The sequence below is a fragment of the Branchiostoma lanceolatum genome, chromosome 1 (assembly GCF_035083965.1).
Source record: "Branchiostoma lanceolatum isolate klBraLanc5 chromosome 1, klBraLanc5.hap2, whole genome shotgun sequence".
In the NCBI taxonomy this organism is placed as follows: Eukaryota; Metazoa; Chordata; class Leptocardii; order Amphioxiformes; family Branchiostomatidae; genus Branchiostoma; species Branchiostoma lanceolatum.
In genome coordinates, this window is record NC_089722.1 from 18,314,676 (window position 1) to 18,327,594 (window position 12,919).

The window sequence follows — 12,919 nt, forward strand, 5'->3', positions numbered from 1 at the left end:
GAAAGTCATATTGCTTTGATACGATCAGAGGAGCGAATTGGATGATGCTACTCCCAACCCAGAGGGCCGACCTTGGTTGTGAAGTGGTCGGAAGCAAAGTCGTGGGAAGGTCCTAAATGTGTGACAGGGCTTTAGTGATGAATATTCGTCTTCAACGAGCTTAAATTGATACGGCAGAGTTACGGTCTTCTTGTTCATCTTGACGAAAGTCACCACCAGAGTCACGACCGACTCCTCTGACCAATTATTCACCTTATTTCACTAATTTAGATAACTTTGTTCAGCCACAAAAATAGCCTGCTGACTACCAGTGCCGGTTGCTGCTACAGTGTAGTGTCGTCCCCAGTCCTCTCCATGCAGCTCTGTCAAGGAAGTACACAAATGAAGGTGAAAACCCCCCACAAATTTCAAGTATACTAGTAGCCTATGGCACAAGTCAAAGCAAAACATAATGGTAGTAGATTGATTATGGTATCTCTATAGCAGAGTGAAATTTAAAAAAGAAAACAGAAAATTCAAGAATAGTCCATGCAAGTCAAGTCAGCAAAGAGATAACTTATCAATTAAGATTAAATAAAGTCTCTTATAGATTTAAAGTTACTGATTAATGGATTGTTTGATTGATAGATTGATTGTAAAATCGATCGATAGTCGTTTTGTTCTTAGAAAATTTTCAATTTTGAACAACGTGCGTCTTTGGAAACGTTGACGACATTTTAATTTTATATAATCCTGATGCCAGAAGTATGCTCGTGGTTGTACGGTGCAGTTTCTTTATGTTCTGCCAGAGGGCGTGAGTTCTGCTATGTTTATCTCTGCTGATGTTATCTCCTGTTATAAAGTTGAGGTCAGTGGTAGCGAGCGTGTGCTTACCTTACACAAATCTGCCCAGTACTTCCACACGCATGCAGATGTGGTTTTGCCATGTCACGATCATGAAACGGACATAGCGTGCAGTGACGGACTCGTCCAGTAAGTGGCGCTGTGGTGTGTCTCTGTCGCTATCACCTTGCAAGACCTACAAAGGAATGTGGGGAATATTTCTCATGAATCGTTTTGCTAACAGAAACGTTGCTATTTTGTGTTCTTTTTACGAACAGGTAGATTACTTTTGTGATAAATCACAACAAATCTGGGTTATTCAAAGTTGGACCAATAATGATTTGATTCTGGGTAACATCGCCTCCTAGAATTGGCATATATACAAGTCCGCGATAGTGAAATCTGTTTCAAACTCGTCTGCATCGTGAATGGCGCCGCCATCTTGGCATTCTGACAGCTTCCGGCCGCCATCTTGTTTCCTGTCTATTGGAACAATTCCAAGGCTGCAGTAGCGTAATGTAGTCGGCGCTTCTGTACCACCGACGAGCTGGATAAATACTGAAAGTGAAATCTTGGAAATCTGCCAGATCGCTACAAAGAAGTCACTCCGACGATTCAACTTCAACACCAATACTGCAAATGATTTAGAAATATTTAAACAGAAATTCCTGACATAATCAGTACTCAACGACATGTAATGTTCACTTCTTCAATTTGTACCATCAATTGTTAACAGTTTCAAAATCTATATATAGTAATACCTTCTGTCGACCGAAGCGGTCGATGTACGGCCGCCAGTTGGCACCGTCGGTGCTGAAGTGTAGTTTGTAAGTTGTGACCCACTGGTCACAACAGTCTTGCCGGCCCTGTGTCACCACACCAGACACCTCTTCGACTTTGCCGAGGTCAACCTAGGAAGGGAACGTAATACTACGTATACTAGTATCTGATCTTGTCTTGAAGCAGAGAAACTTACTTAGAAGGAAAAGAATATGAAAATGTCGGGTTCACAAAAACGCAAACGGCTGGCCAGTTTTAATGAAATTGTTGGGAAGGCTGTCCAGAAACGAAGCGACGAATACGAGAACCGACGGCACCGGAAACACAACCTCTTAACACCGATGAGCGCCTAGACACGTGATAGATAGCTCAACGAATTTCAGACATCAAGAACTAACAAGTAGCGCGCTGTGTCAGAAAGAAATGGACAAAGAGTGAAAGAAAGAATGCAGAAAGGTTTTATGTAGTCCGATTCTACCACTTCATTTGGACCGCGTTCTTGCATTTTTCTTTCTCGTCGATCTCAACTTAAGATAAAACCACACAGCAGTTCTTCTAACAAAACACCTGTTGACAAGTATAAGTATCATCCCATTTTGTAGCACGAAAAGGTCAATAATCGATATGTCTCTTTTAGCGTCATAAATCTGAAACTACCTTCAGGTTTTTGGACTGGCCCTTTCCGGTGGATTTCTTGGACCTACAAAACCGAAAACATAAGCACAATCGTGTTTTGACGTTTTTGCTATGCTTGCGATTTCGTCTACAGTCTGCCGCACGTACACAACTTGCTCTTGACTTGAGAACTTTCAGAAAAGTACAAGTGACAGACTTGGATTTGAGCCAACTGTCAGCAGTGGTCTGTGTAGCGTCTTTGTGGCCAACAAGTCCTGTAACAGTAACTGAGTAAGGTCGAGGGTTCCGAATTTCCGATATCTCACAACCTTCTCTTTATCAACAGGTGGCCAGCAAGGCGATCCTGTGGATAGGATCGAAAGGTTCTGGATTCGAATTCCTAGCATGCTCCAATGCTGAACCCTTGCAATGGGGAAGGGAATTAACACCTATTCACTCTTCTCAAGTGAAAACGAGTACCTAGCTTCGGTTAGGGACGTTCTCTCAGATAGAACGCAAAGGTGGGGGTCTCGTTTCGGAGGAGAGCACGTTAAAAAGCTACCACACTTACCGCTAAGAGAAGGGGTCCTTCGGTGTGAGTGGATCCTACCTTACGGTGACATGTTGAAAAAGTGATAGTCACATTTTGTACCAATCCTTTCACAAAATATGTTAAATCTCAATATCTAGATTAATGAATAGATTAATAGAACCATATTTCCTGGTCCGCCTGTTGTTTCGATCCCCGTTGTTTGTTTCTAGGAATCATCACTTCAATCTGGGTTCATGTTTTGATACCCTAGCCTTGAATCCTGACCCCCTCTTTTACTTAAGCCTTCGATGTATTTTTTAATCGAAACCCGCAACCTCAGAACTGTTGTGTCTCTTGGCACAGTCTCAAGCCTTCATCTTCTACCGGAAAAATTAATCTTGGCACAGTTTGGATCCCCCGTCTTCTACCGGAAGAATACATCAAAGGCGAAAGACGCTAGTTCACAAAGTTCAACTTCTTGTATTTTTGGAACAGTACAATTTATGTGACACTGTGAATCGTGGGAGGGTAGTCTGACAGTTTCTGGGAGGACTTGGGTAAAATCCAAAGGTCCCGTAGTTGTTTGGGGGCCCTAGGGACAGTGGGTTAGAAGGCGGAGGCCACCCCTCTCCTTACACCGCCTGGGAGGGTTTGTAGGCCTCCCAATTAGATACATTGCTCGCCGTTGATCCCATTTTAAGGAGATCTACACTTTGAGAATGTTACAGAATCCACTACACATATAGAAAGCACAAGGGAACGCCGATGAGCAAAAGGATTGATCCAAAAAGTTCATTTTACTATTTTTCTTCAGAACTCTAAGAACAGCTCTAATACCATATGTGGTCGTTTACTTCGTGTCATACGATTCGGAACTTGTCAGATTGCAATACTTAATTGTGACCTAGGGATGTTAATTGTCTGTTTGTGCCTAAAGTCCCTGTCACACATAGCCAACCATGGCCTCCTGACCTTCCCCACACCATGGTTGGAGGATGCAAGGTCATCAGATGGTTAGGAGTTTTTCGGCGAGGTTGCCTATTAGTCTTTATAAGTCGTCTGGGCCAGCCGAATATAAATTTTGAACAAACAAATTCGTGAAAGTCATATTCGACAACATTCTGTTTGGAAGAATGGGATGGATTTTAGGCTACCCCCAACCCAGAGCCCTTGGTTGTGGAGTGGTCGGGAGCAAAATCGTGGGAAGGTTCTAAATGTGTGACAGCGGCTTTAGTGATGAATATTCGTCTTCAACGAGATTTAATACTGTAGCTACGGACTTCTTGTTCGCCTTGACTTAAGTCACCACCAGACTCCGGTTGTATATTAGTGCCACGAAATATAAATTGGCAAAATTAGGTGAATCATTTGCCTGAAGCAGAGGGCCAAGCTGGTCAAAGAAGGTCGACTGACTCCTCTGACCAATTATTCAACCCATTTCACCAACTTATAATATATAGATAACTTTTTTCAGCCACAAAAGTAGCCTGCTGGTGGTAGCCACCTGTGTCAGTCGCTGCTACAGTGTAGTCTCGTCCCCAGTCCTCTCCATGCGACTCTGTCAAGGAATGCGAACAAAAAGGAAAATAAATGTTGAAAACAGTCTACAGCACAAGAGAATGAAAAACAGGATGATAGCAAAGAGTGATGACAAATTAGTTAAGATTCGATAAAGCCTTCCATAGGTGTTGATTAATTGATGGTTTCACCGCGTGATCGATCGATTGATTGATTGATTGATTAATTGTGAAAACGATCAATCGCCCTTTTCTGTTTTCAAAGAAAATTGTCAGTTTTGAACAACGTGCGTTGTTCGGAAACGTTGACGACACTCTATATAATGCAGATGCCAGACGTATGCTCGTGGCTGTTTAGTGCAGTTGCTTTACGATCTGCCAGAGGGCGTGATTGCTGCTATCTCTATCTCTAGCTCTACATATGTTACCCTTCGTTATGAAGTCGAGGTCAGAAGTAGGCTGTACTTACCTTACGAAAATCTGCCCAGTACTTCCACGCGCATGCAGATGTGGACGTTCCACGACAGGGGTATGAATCGGACATGGCGTGCAGTGACAGGCTTGGCCAACAGGTGGCGCAGTGGCGTCTCGAAGTCAATGTTTCCTTGGAACACCTGGAGGATATATAGATGATAAAGCAATGAGGTTATTGTCTTCTTACTAAGGAGTCTTTCCTCGTTTTGTGACAAGAAGCTATTTACACGTGTTCTGATAATCGCAATAAGTAGCGCTTGTGTAAGATTCGCTTGTGTCTTTCAATGCATCAGAAGCTCTTGGGATATTGTATCGGACGTGTCGGTACATCAGTCGCAGTTGGTCACCTTGATTCTGAATCGCCCGTTCATTGTTATTCAGAATTCATAGTAAAGGATAATTGCCAATTCTCCGGATGGCGAAAGTTGCCTTAAAGCACTGACTCCCAAATCTAGCGCACTGCGTAAAGGAATGCGCGTGAATTTACCGTTCTAAGGCGTTCCGTCTTCCCCAAAAGGGCGAGGTTCAAAAAAATGTAGATGGAAGTTAGATCGTTTCTCACATGAGAACTTGAATCATACTCTTAAATCCACCAACATGGTGAACGCTAGCTTGAGTGCCACCCTCCGCAGTGACCGCTGGCTGAATGCTTTCCGAGTACCATCCTACGTAGTGTCCGCTGGCTCAATGCTTTTCGAGTACCATCGTCCGTAGTGACCGCTGGCTCAATGCTTTTCGAGTACCATCGTCCGTAGTGACCGCTGGCTCAATGCTTTTCGAGTACCATCGTCCGTAGTGACCGCTGGCTCAATGCTTTTCGAGTACCATCGTCCGTAGTGACCGCTGGCTCAATGCTTTTCGAGTACCATCGTCCGTAGTGACCGCTGGCTCAATGCTTTTCGAGTACCATCGTCCGTAGTGACCGCTGGCTCAATGCTTTTCGAGTACCATCGTCCGTAGTGACCGCTGGCTCAATGCTTTTCGAGTACCATCGTCCGTAGTGACCGCTGGCTCAATGCTTTTCGAGTACCATCGTCCGTAGTGACCGCTGACTCAATACTTTTCGAGTACCATCGTCCGTAGTGACCGCTGGCTCAATGCTTTTCGAGTACCATCGTCCGTAGTGACCGCTGACTCAATGCTTTTCGAGTACCATCGTCCGTAGTGACCGCTGACTCAATGCTTTTCGAGTACCATCGTCCGTAGTGACCACTGGCTCAATGCTTTTCGAGTACCATCGTCCGTAGTGACCGCTGGCTCAATGCTTTTCGAGTACCATCGTCCGTAGTGACCGCTGGCTCAATGCTTTTCGAGTACCATCGTCCGTAGTGACCGCTGGCTCAATGCTTTTCGAGTACCATCGTCCGTAGTGACCGCTGGCTCAATGCTTTTCGAGTACCATCGTCCGTAGTGACCGCTGGCTCAATGCTTTTCGAGTACCATCGTCCGTAGTGACCGCTGGCTCAATGCTTTTCGCTTGCTGACCACGGAGCAAGCGAAAGCATTCAGGCTATGTGGGCGCTTAATAACATTACAATCACGTGACAGAAACAAAACCCGCTAGATTGTATACTTATCCTTATGAACAGTCATCCATGTTACCTTCTGTCGCCCAGAGCCGTCGGTGTAGGACGCCCAGTTGTTGCCGTCGGTGCTGAAGTGCAGTTTGTAAGTTGTGACCCACTCCTTATAGTCCCGGAACCGGCCCTGTGTCACCACGCCCCACACCTCAGCAACCTTCCCGAGGTCAACCTGCGAAGGAAGAAGTGTCACGTCACAAAGAAACTATCTTACAAAAAATCAAAAGCTCAAGTTTGACGAAAAAAAAAGGAAAACGGTTGCAAAAGACAAAAAACGAGCAAACCTAACAAGCAACTAGCAAGCCCAGGTCATACTTCTGCTTGGAGATAACTTACCTGAAGCCACTGGTTACCGTCGTTCGTTTTCGCGCACCACGCCCCAATACCCCCGTCATCATTCACGATGTACAGACGGCCCCTCCTCGGTCCATGATTATCGTTGTACTCGGAGGAAGCTGTCATCTGAGCGTCAGGGATCGCACCGGACTCAACACCCATTGGGTATGGACCTGTACCAGTTGAAAACAATACATAACAAGCTATCTGCCACCCAAACATCAAGACCACAGCACGTCCAGGTCAAAAGATACAAAAATTGAAGTTCTGCTGCAGTACCAAGGTCACATACCAGGGGCCCCAAAATGAACCCTGACCTTCGGCTTCACAACACCAGCCCACATGCCAAATATCATTGTAATCCATCGAGAGGTTCTTGAGTTATGCTGACTACAAGAGTCCGGGGACACACACACACACACACACACACACACACACACACACACACACACACACACACACACACACACACACACACACACACAGACACACACAGACACACACACACACAGACACACACACACACACACACACACACACACACACACACACACACACTTACACACACTAGCTAGCTTAAGAGTCCGCTTCCAGCGGTCGTTACCAGGCCAACAACGGGCAGCAACTTTTGGAGGCGGACTAAAGCCAACAAAGCTGGACTCATTGCTATTTCGCCCAACCATGCTAAGGTTGAACATGTATTGACCTACCTTTCGCCTCCCAAATTATCTTCTCTGTCGCCTCTTGCAACTGTTGGCTCAACTTCCGTGAAAGAACGGTCGTCAAGTTGGCCGCGAGGACTTTTGTTCCTTCCGATGACCCGCCTGTCTCCGAGACGCCTTCTAGACGCTTGCTGACCACTTGTAAGGAGTTCTTGAGGTGATGTAGGAGGTTGGTAGCGGTGCCCTTCCACGCCAGGAGCGCGTTCAGGTCCGCCTGCATGCGGTCGACGCTGTCGCAGGTTTGGCGGTCGGTCGGCGCGGGCAGCGCGCAGTTGCAGGAACAGTGGACGCCGGGCGCATGGTTGTTCCCGAGGTTTTCTGTCCAAGCAGTCACCTCTGACTCTGCCTCTGACTCTTGCGGTCGCGGGTCACACGAAATCGAGCAAATGCACATCGCAATCATCAAAACTACCTTCAGATCTATTTGCGCCATCTTCTCGAGTACAGTTGCCTATCAGGTATATCGCTGTGTCAGATAGAGATGGACTAGAGAAGAAGCTACAAAAGAAGTAAGTAGCAAAAGGGTTTTTATGTAGTCTGATTCTGCCACTTTATTTGGGCAGTGGTCTTGTATTTTTCTTTCTCGTTTATCTTGACCTTATAAAGTTAAATCCGCACAGCATTTCTTTGAACAAAATACGTTTTAGAATGTATCAGTATGATTTGAAATATATTGTATTTAGGTCGATAATCGGTATGTGCATGTCTTTTAAAATAAAGAGGAAACCACCTTCAAGTTTTGGGCTGGCCCTTTCCGGCCGATTCCGTGGAAACAACCAAATTGAAAGTATCAGCACAGTCGTGTTTTGACGTTTTTGCTTTGCTTGCGATTTCGTCTGCAGTCTGCCGCACGCACACAACTTCCTCTTGACTTGAGAGCTTTCAGAAAATGACAAGAGGCAGATTTGAACATGAGCCAGCTGTGAACCGTAGTCTGTGTAGCATAGAGTAGTTGCTGTGGTCCTGTATTTGTAGCTAGAGGATTCCAATATAACAAGGTGGAAGGTGGTCTTATAGCGCTGTTGACTTAGAATCGAAAGGTTCTGGGATCGAATCGTGGAACAACCCGTCAGTCTGTAACCGTGTGGGCTCGAAGACAACTCACCGCTTGTTATATTCCCCTTCCAGTGGGAAGGGGGATATATTGTTTTTGCTTGCCTGTTCTTCTTCTTCTTCTTCTTCTTTCTTCTTCTTCTTCTTCTGCCAAAAACCAAGTAGATGCGCGGTGGTAGCTCTACTAATGGTATTACAGAAAGTTATATGTACCTTATGTTACAATGTACGGATGTTATATTTGAGATGTAGGTACCTGTAGGAAAGGTGAATACACCTGACAATAAATTATGCTAATGAGTACCTTATTTGCATAATCTATGCATAAACTTGTATTTCCCTTACCATAAAAGCTGTGGATGTCATCTTTGAAATGTAGGTACCTTTAGGAAAGGTGAATGCACCTGGACATAAATTATGGTAATGAGGACCTCATTTGCATAATTTATGCAGAAACGTGTACTTCCGTTACCGTAAAAGCTGCAGATGTCATATTTGAGATGTAGGTACCTTCAGGAAAGGTGAACACACCTGGCCATAACTTATGCTAATGAGGACCTCATTTGCATAATTTATGCATAAACTTATATTTCCCTTACCGTAAAAGCTGCGGATGTCATCTTTAAGATGTAGGTACCTTTAGGAAATGTGAATGCACCTGGACACAAATTATGCTAATGAGGACCTAATTTGCATAATTTATGCATAAACTTGTATTTCCCTTACCGTCAAAGCTGCAGATGTCATATTTGAGATGTAGGTACCTTTAGGAAAGGTGAACACACCTGGCCAAAAATTATGCTAATGCGGACCTCATTTGCATAATTAATGCATAAACTTGTATATTCCTTACTGTAAAAGCTACGGATGTCATATATGAGATGTAGGTACCTTTAGGAAAGGTCAGGAAACCTGGCCATAAATTATGCTAATGAGGACCTCATTTGCATAATTATCCATAAACTTGAATTTTCCTTACCGTAAAAGCTATGGATGTCATATTTGAGTTGTAGGTACCTTTAGGAAAGGCGACTACACCTGGCCATAAATTATGCTAATGTGGACCTCATTTGCATAATTTAGGCATAAACTTGTATTTCCCTTACCGTGAAAGCTACGGATGTCATATTTGAGATGTAGGTACCATTAGGAAGGGTCATAAAACCTGGCCATAAATTATGCTAATGAGGGCCTCATTTGCATAACTTATGCATATCCCTCACCGTAAAGGCTACGATTGTCATATTTCAGATGTAGGTACCTTTAGGAGAGGTGAACACACCTGTATATAAATTATGCTAATGCCGACCTCCTTTGCATAATTTATGCAGAGACTTCATGGTAATGGGAGGGGAATATCCTGCATTTTCCCGAAAATGTTGCCATTCTAGTTTACATTGGATTATATGAAGATCATATGTACAATGGATTGATTTTGCATGTATACGTGTAGTATTAAAGAATCTATGTATAATACAGGAATTTGTCTCTCTTATATGGGTCAGTTTGGTTAGGCTATGTGATAATAACATTAATGACCCGCCTGTTCCTCGGTGTATATGGTGTCATAACGCCTGGTCATGTGCTATAACCACCTCATAAAATCGATGGTTATAGCACATGACCAGGCGTTATGACACCATATACACCTCAGGGCGGGTCATTAACCCTTAACTACCGCATTCCGAATGGAAGACCAGTGAAGAACGTCCACAATGTATAACGTTACATGTTATAAATTTGCTTATTTGAAAATAGAAATGAATCAAGATGTCTGCCGGTTGGATCCTCGTCTTTAAAATCGGTGTCGGTGACTCTCAGATGGCCAATGTAAAAGAGAATCGAAATCAGTAAGTAAAAGCTGCAAGTAATGAAAAAAAACGTGGGTAAGTGCTCTTGATATGCCATCTGTGCGAAAACGTATGCGTGGCGTTCTATTGTGTCGTCAAAATAAGTCAAAATCGATTTATGCCAGACTTACTATTATGATGTACGTATATAAATAGATCCGGGCCATTAATAATACCATCTATGAGACGTCATACCGACCTACGTGCTTTTGTTTGTAAAATTTGAGAAAGGTAGAAAACATAATGACGGCTTCTCAAGTAGCGTTTATATTCGTTTTTATTTACTAACTTTAACGGTGTAGATGAAATATGTACGGTCATTTGTCATTAGATAATATAAGGGACAACCAAGAGTTGACGGCCGGTGTTGCACCAATATACGTACTCAGTTGTATCGACGATGAAACCAATTTTGTATCTAGCAATCACGTTGTAAAACATACTATATTGTGTTCTGATATTCACTCTTCAATATGCCCCTAAGGGGCGTTTTTGTGATATTCCAGTTAATCCAGTATCAAATCATTCACCTTGTTTTAGACAGACAGACACAAAACCGCTCAAATAAACAGATCGAAGACTACATGATGGCGTGCATGTGCGTGGGTCGGTGTTTACTAGACTGACAACAGTGCGCAAAGATCCGGTTTGCTGCGACACATAACGGTCTGTAGCTGACACGTTGGTACGAGTACATTTCGACTTCCTCTCTCAACGAATTTAGAAGGTGTTCTGTCTAGCAAAGGTAGGGCACCGCGGAACTTGCACTGATTCAAATCGCAGTCCGATACGTTTCATCTACTCTCCGGCATTCTTGAAGATACATTACACAGTAATCGTTTGTTTTTTCACTCGCTCCGACCTATAACGTTTTTATTATCCTCGCCAGCTAAGTTACATTTTCTTTACAGATAGCATGTTTATTTGTTCATCGCTATCCCCAACGGACATTGCTCGAAATCAGAGACAGATATTTTTTATTTACACAGGGACTTTTATTAAACATGTGGTGGATTGTGCTAATCTCCACCCTTCTGCTATCTGTTTCTACTAGAGGGCCAAAGGCTGAAGGTAGTTTTTTTCACGTAGCACTGTGCGAAAGGGGGTTATTTCCGGACATTTCAACGTTTGTATGCGTCCGGACTGGGAACGTTTCCGGACATATCCGGGAAATATCCGGACGACACGCCCTTACGCGATTTTGGGCCCCCTGGTATGTGACCTTGGTACTGCAGCAGAAATTCCATTTTTGTTTCTTTTGATCTGGACGTGCTGTGGTCTTGATTTTTTGGTGGCAGATATCCTGTGGTGTAAAAAAAGACGTGGTGTGGGTTTGGGTCCTCTAGCAGCTTCCTCTGGAACTGCTGGGGCGTTATCGTGAAAATCTTCTAATGAGAATAGCCGAACAAAGGATCGATGGATTTCCATGATATTTAGTATACAGGTAGCTTAGACAGAGATCGAAACGAAGAAACGGACCGTACCGCTTCTCCTCATATCCGGATTAATACATTATAATACGTTTCGAATTCCGAATTGTGAGAACTCTTTACACATAGACGAATATACTGCACGAACTAAGTACAACACAAGTACCACACCAAAGACATAGGCAAATCAATACACGAATGCAAAACAGAAGTATCATCAAATGCAAGTTGTATTGGAAAACTCTCACTACCATCACTATCACAAAGACGTGAGGAACTATGCAGAAACTTTGCACACTCTCTACTGAAATCCCCGACCCCGAGAAGACAAGGTCGAGGATTCCAATATGACAAGATGTTCTTATGGATAGGGTTGTAAGAATCTAAAGGCTCCTCATAGCAAGCCTCAATATTGTTCCCTTGGGAAAGGCACTTGATATCCTTTTCTCACATGAGTCTGGTTAAAATGAGTACCTAGCTTCGGTTAGGGACGTCTTCCCGGATGGGACATGAAGCCGGAGGTCCCTTGTTTGAGGAGAGTACGTTAAATAACCCATCACACTTTGGGGGTCATTTCCGGTGTGAGTGGAGTCAGTGGACCACACCTTACAGTCTTGTGTCCAGGTACTAGCTTCACATCTTGAAAATATGATATTCACCTGTTATGTCGATCCTTCCCCAAAATATGGTGAATCTCAATATCTAGATAAATGAATAGATAGAAAATCTTCCCTTGTCCGTCTGTTGTTTAGATTTACGCATTTCATTTCTATGAATCATCACTGTGATGTTTGGCTACGCCAGGTTCATGATGAGAGACGCCAACCAACCTTGAACCTTGACCGTCTCTCTCACCAAAGCCTCCGATGTTGTCTATTCCTCAACCTCAGAACGAGGAACTGCGGTGTCTCTTGAGTCTTGGCACAGTCTCAAATCTCTGTCTTCTACCGGAAAAATTAATCTTGGCACAGTTTACAGGCCCCGTCTTCTACCGGAAGCATACATCAAAGGCGAAAGACTAGCGAAAGGCTAGTTCACAAAGTTCAACTTCTTGTATTTTTGGAACGGTACAATTTATGTGACATTGTGAACCGTGTGAGGGTAGTCTTACAGTTTCTGGGAGGACTTTGGTAAGATTTAGAGGTCCCGTAGCTGTTTTTAGGCCATTCGCGCAGTGGGTTGTTGATCCACTCTGTCTAGGGCACGGT

The 12,919-nt window shown here is 43.8% G+C and overlaps 2 protein-coding genes across 6 annotated transcripts in view; one reads left to right on the forward strand and one right to left on the reverse strand.

Moving 5' to 3' along the window:
• The window catches only part of LOC136439096 (carbohydrate sulfotransferase 1-like), a 33,127-nt gene that overhangs the window by 14,549 nt on the left and 5,659 nt on the right, over positions 1–12,919 (forward strand). For 2 of the 4 annotated variants that reach the window (XM_066434278.1, XM_066434303.1), the window contains exon 1: positions 294–387. The exons of the other annotated variants lie outside the window; for them this stretch is intronic. In XM_066434278.1, the coding sequence (XP_066290375.1) occupies positions 355–387 (33 nt within the window). In that variant the 5' untranslated portion in view covers positions 294–354. Of the gene's footprint in view, positions 1–293; positions 388–12,919 lie in introns of those variants that run through there. 4 annotated transcript variants of the gene reach the window in all.
• Positions 250–8,452, reverse strand: LOC136439116 (discoidin, CUB and LCCL domain-containing protein 2-like). Of its 2 annotated transcripts, none has more exons than XM_066434315.1 (5): positions 7,367–7,854; positions 6,657–6,829; positions 1,584–1,733; positions 874–1,018; positions 250–362 (listed from the first exon to the last, which is right to left on the reverse strand). In XM_066434315.1, exons 1-4 carry the CDS (start codon positions 7,809–7,811, stop codon positions 875–877), a joined length of 912 nt encoding a protein of 303 aa, XP_066290412.1. In that variant the 5' UTR covers positions 7,812–7,854; the 3' UTR covers positions 250–362; position 874. The 2 variants fall into 2 exon arrangements, with proteins under 2 accessions (XP_066290412.1, XP_066290420.1); XM_066434323.1 differs by lacking the exons at positions 250–362; positions 874–1,018; positions 1,584–1,733 and adding exons at positions 3,214–4,307; positions 4,736–4,880; positions 6,343–6,492 and having other exon boundaries at positions 7,367–8,452.

Excerpts from the sequence above, each read along its gene's own strand:
- LOC136439116 (XM_066434315.1), bottom strand. The coding sequence starts at position 7,811 with ATGGCGCAAATAGATCTGAAGGTAGTTTTGATGATTGCGATGTGCATT. Across the intron at positions 6,830-7,366 it reads GATAATTTGGGAGGCGAAAG|GTCCATACCCAATGGGTGTT; the intron begins GTAGGTCAATAC and ends CAACTGGTACAG. Across the intron at positions 1,019-1,583 it reads ACCGCTTCGGTCGACAGAAG|GTCTTGCAAGGTGATAGCGA; the intron begins GTATTACTATAT and ends ATTCCTTTGTAG.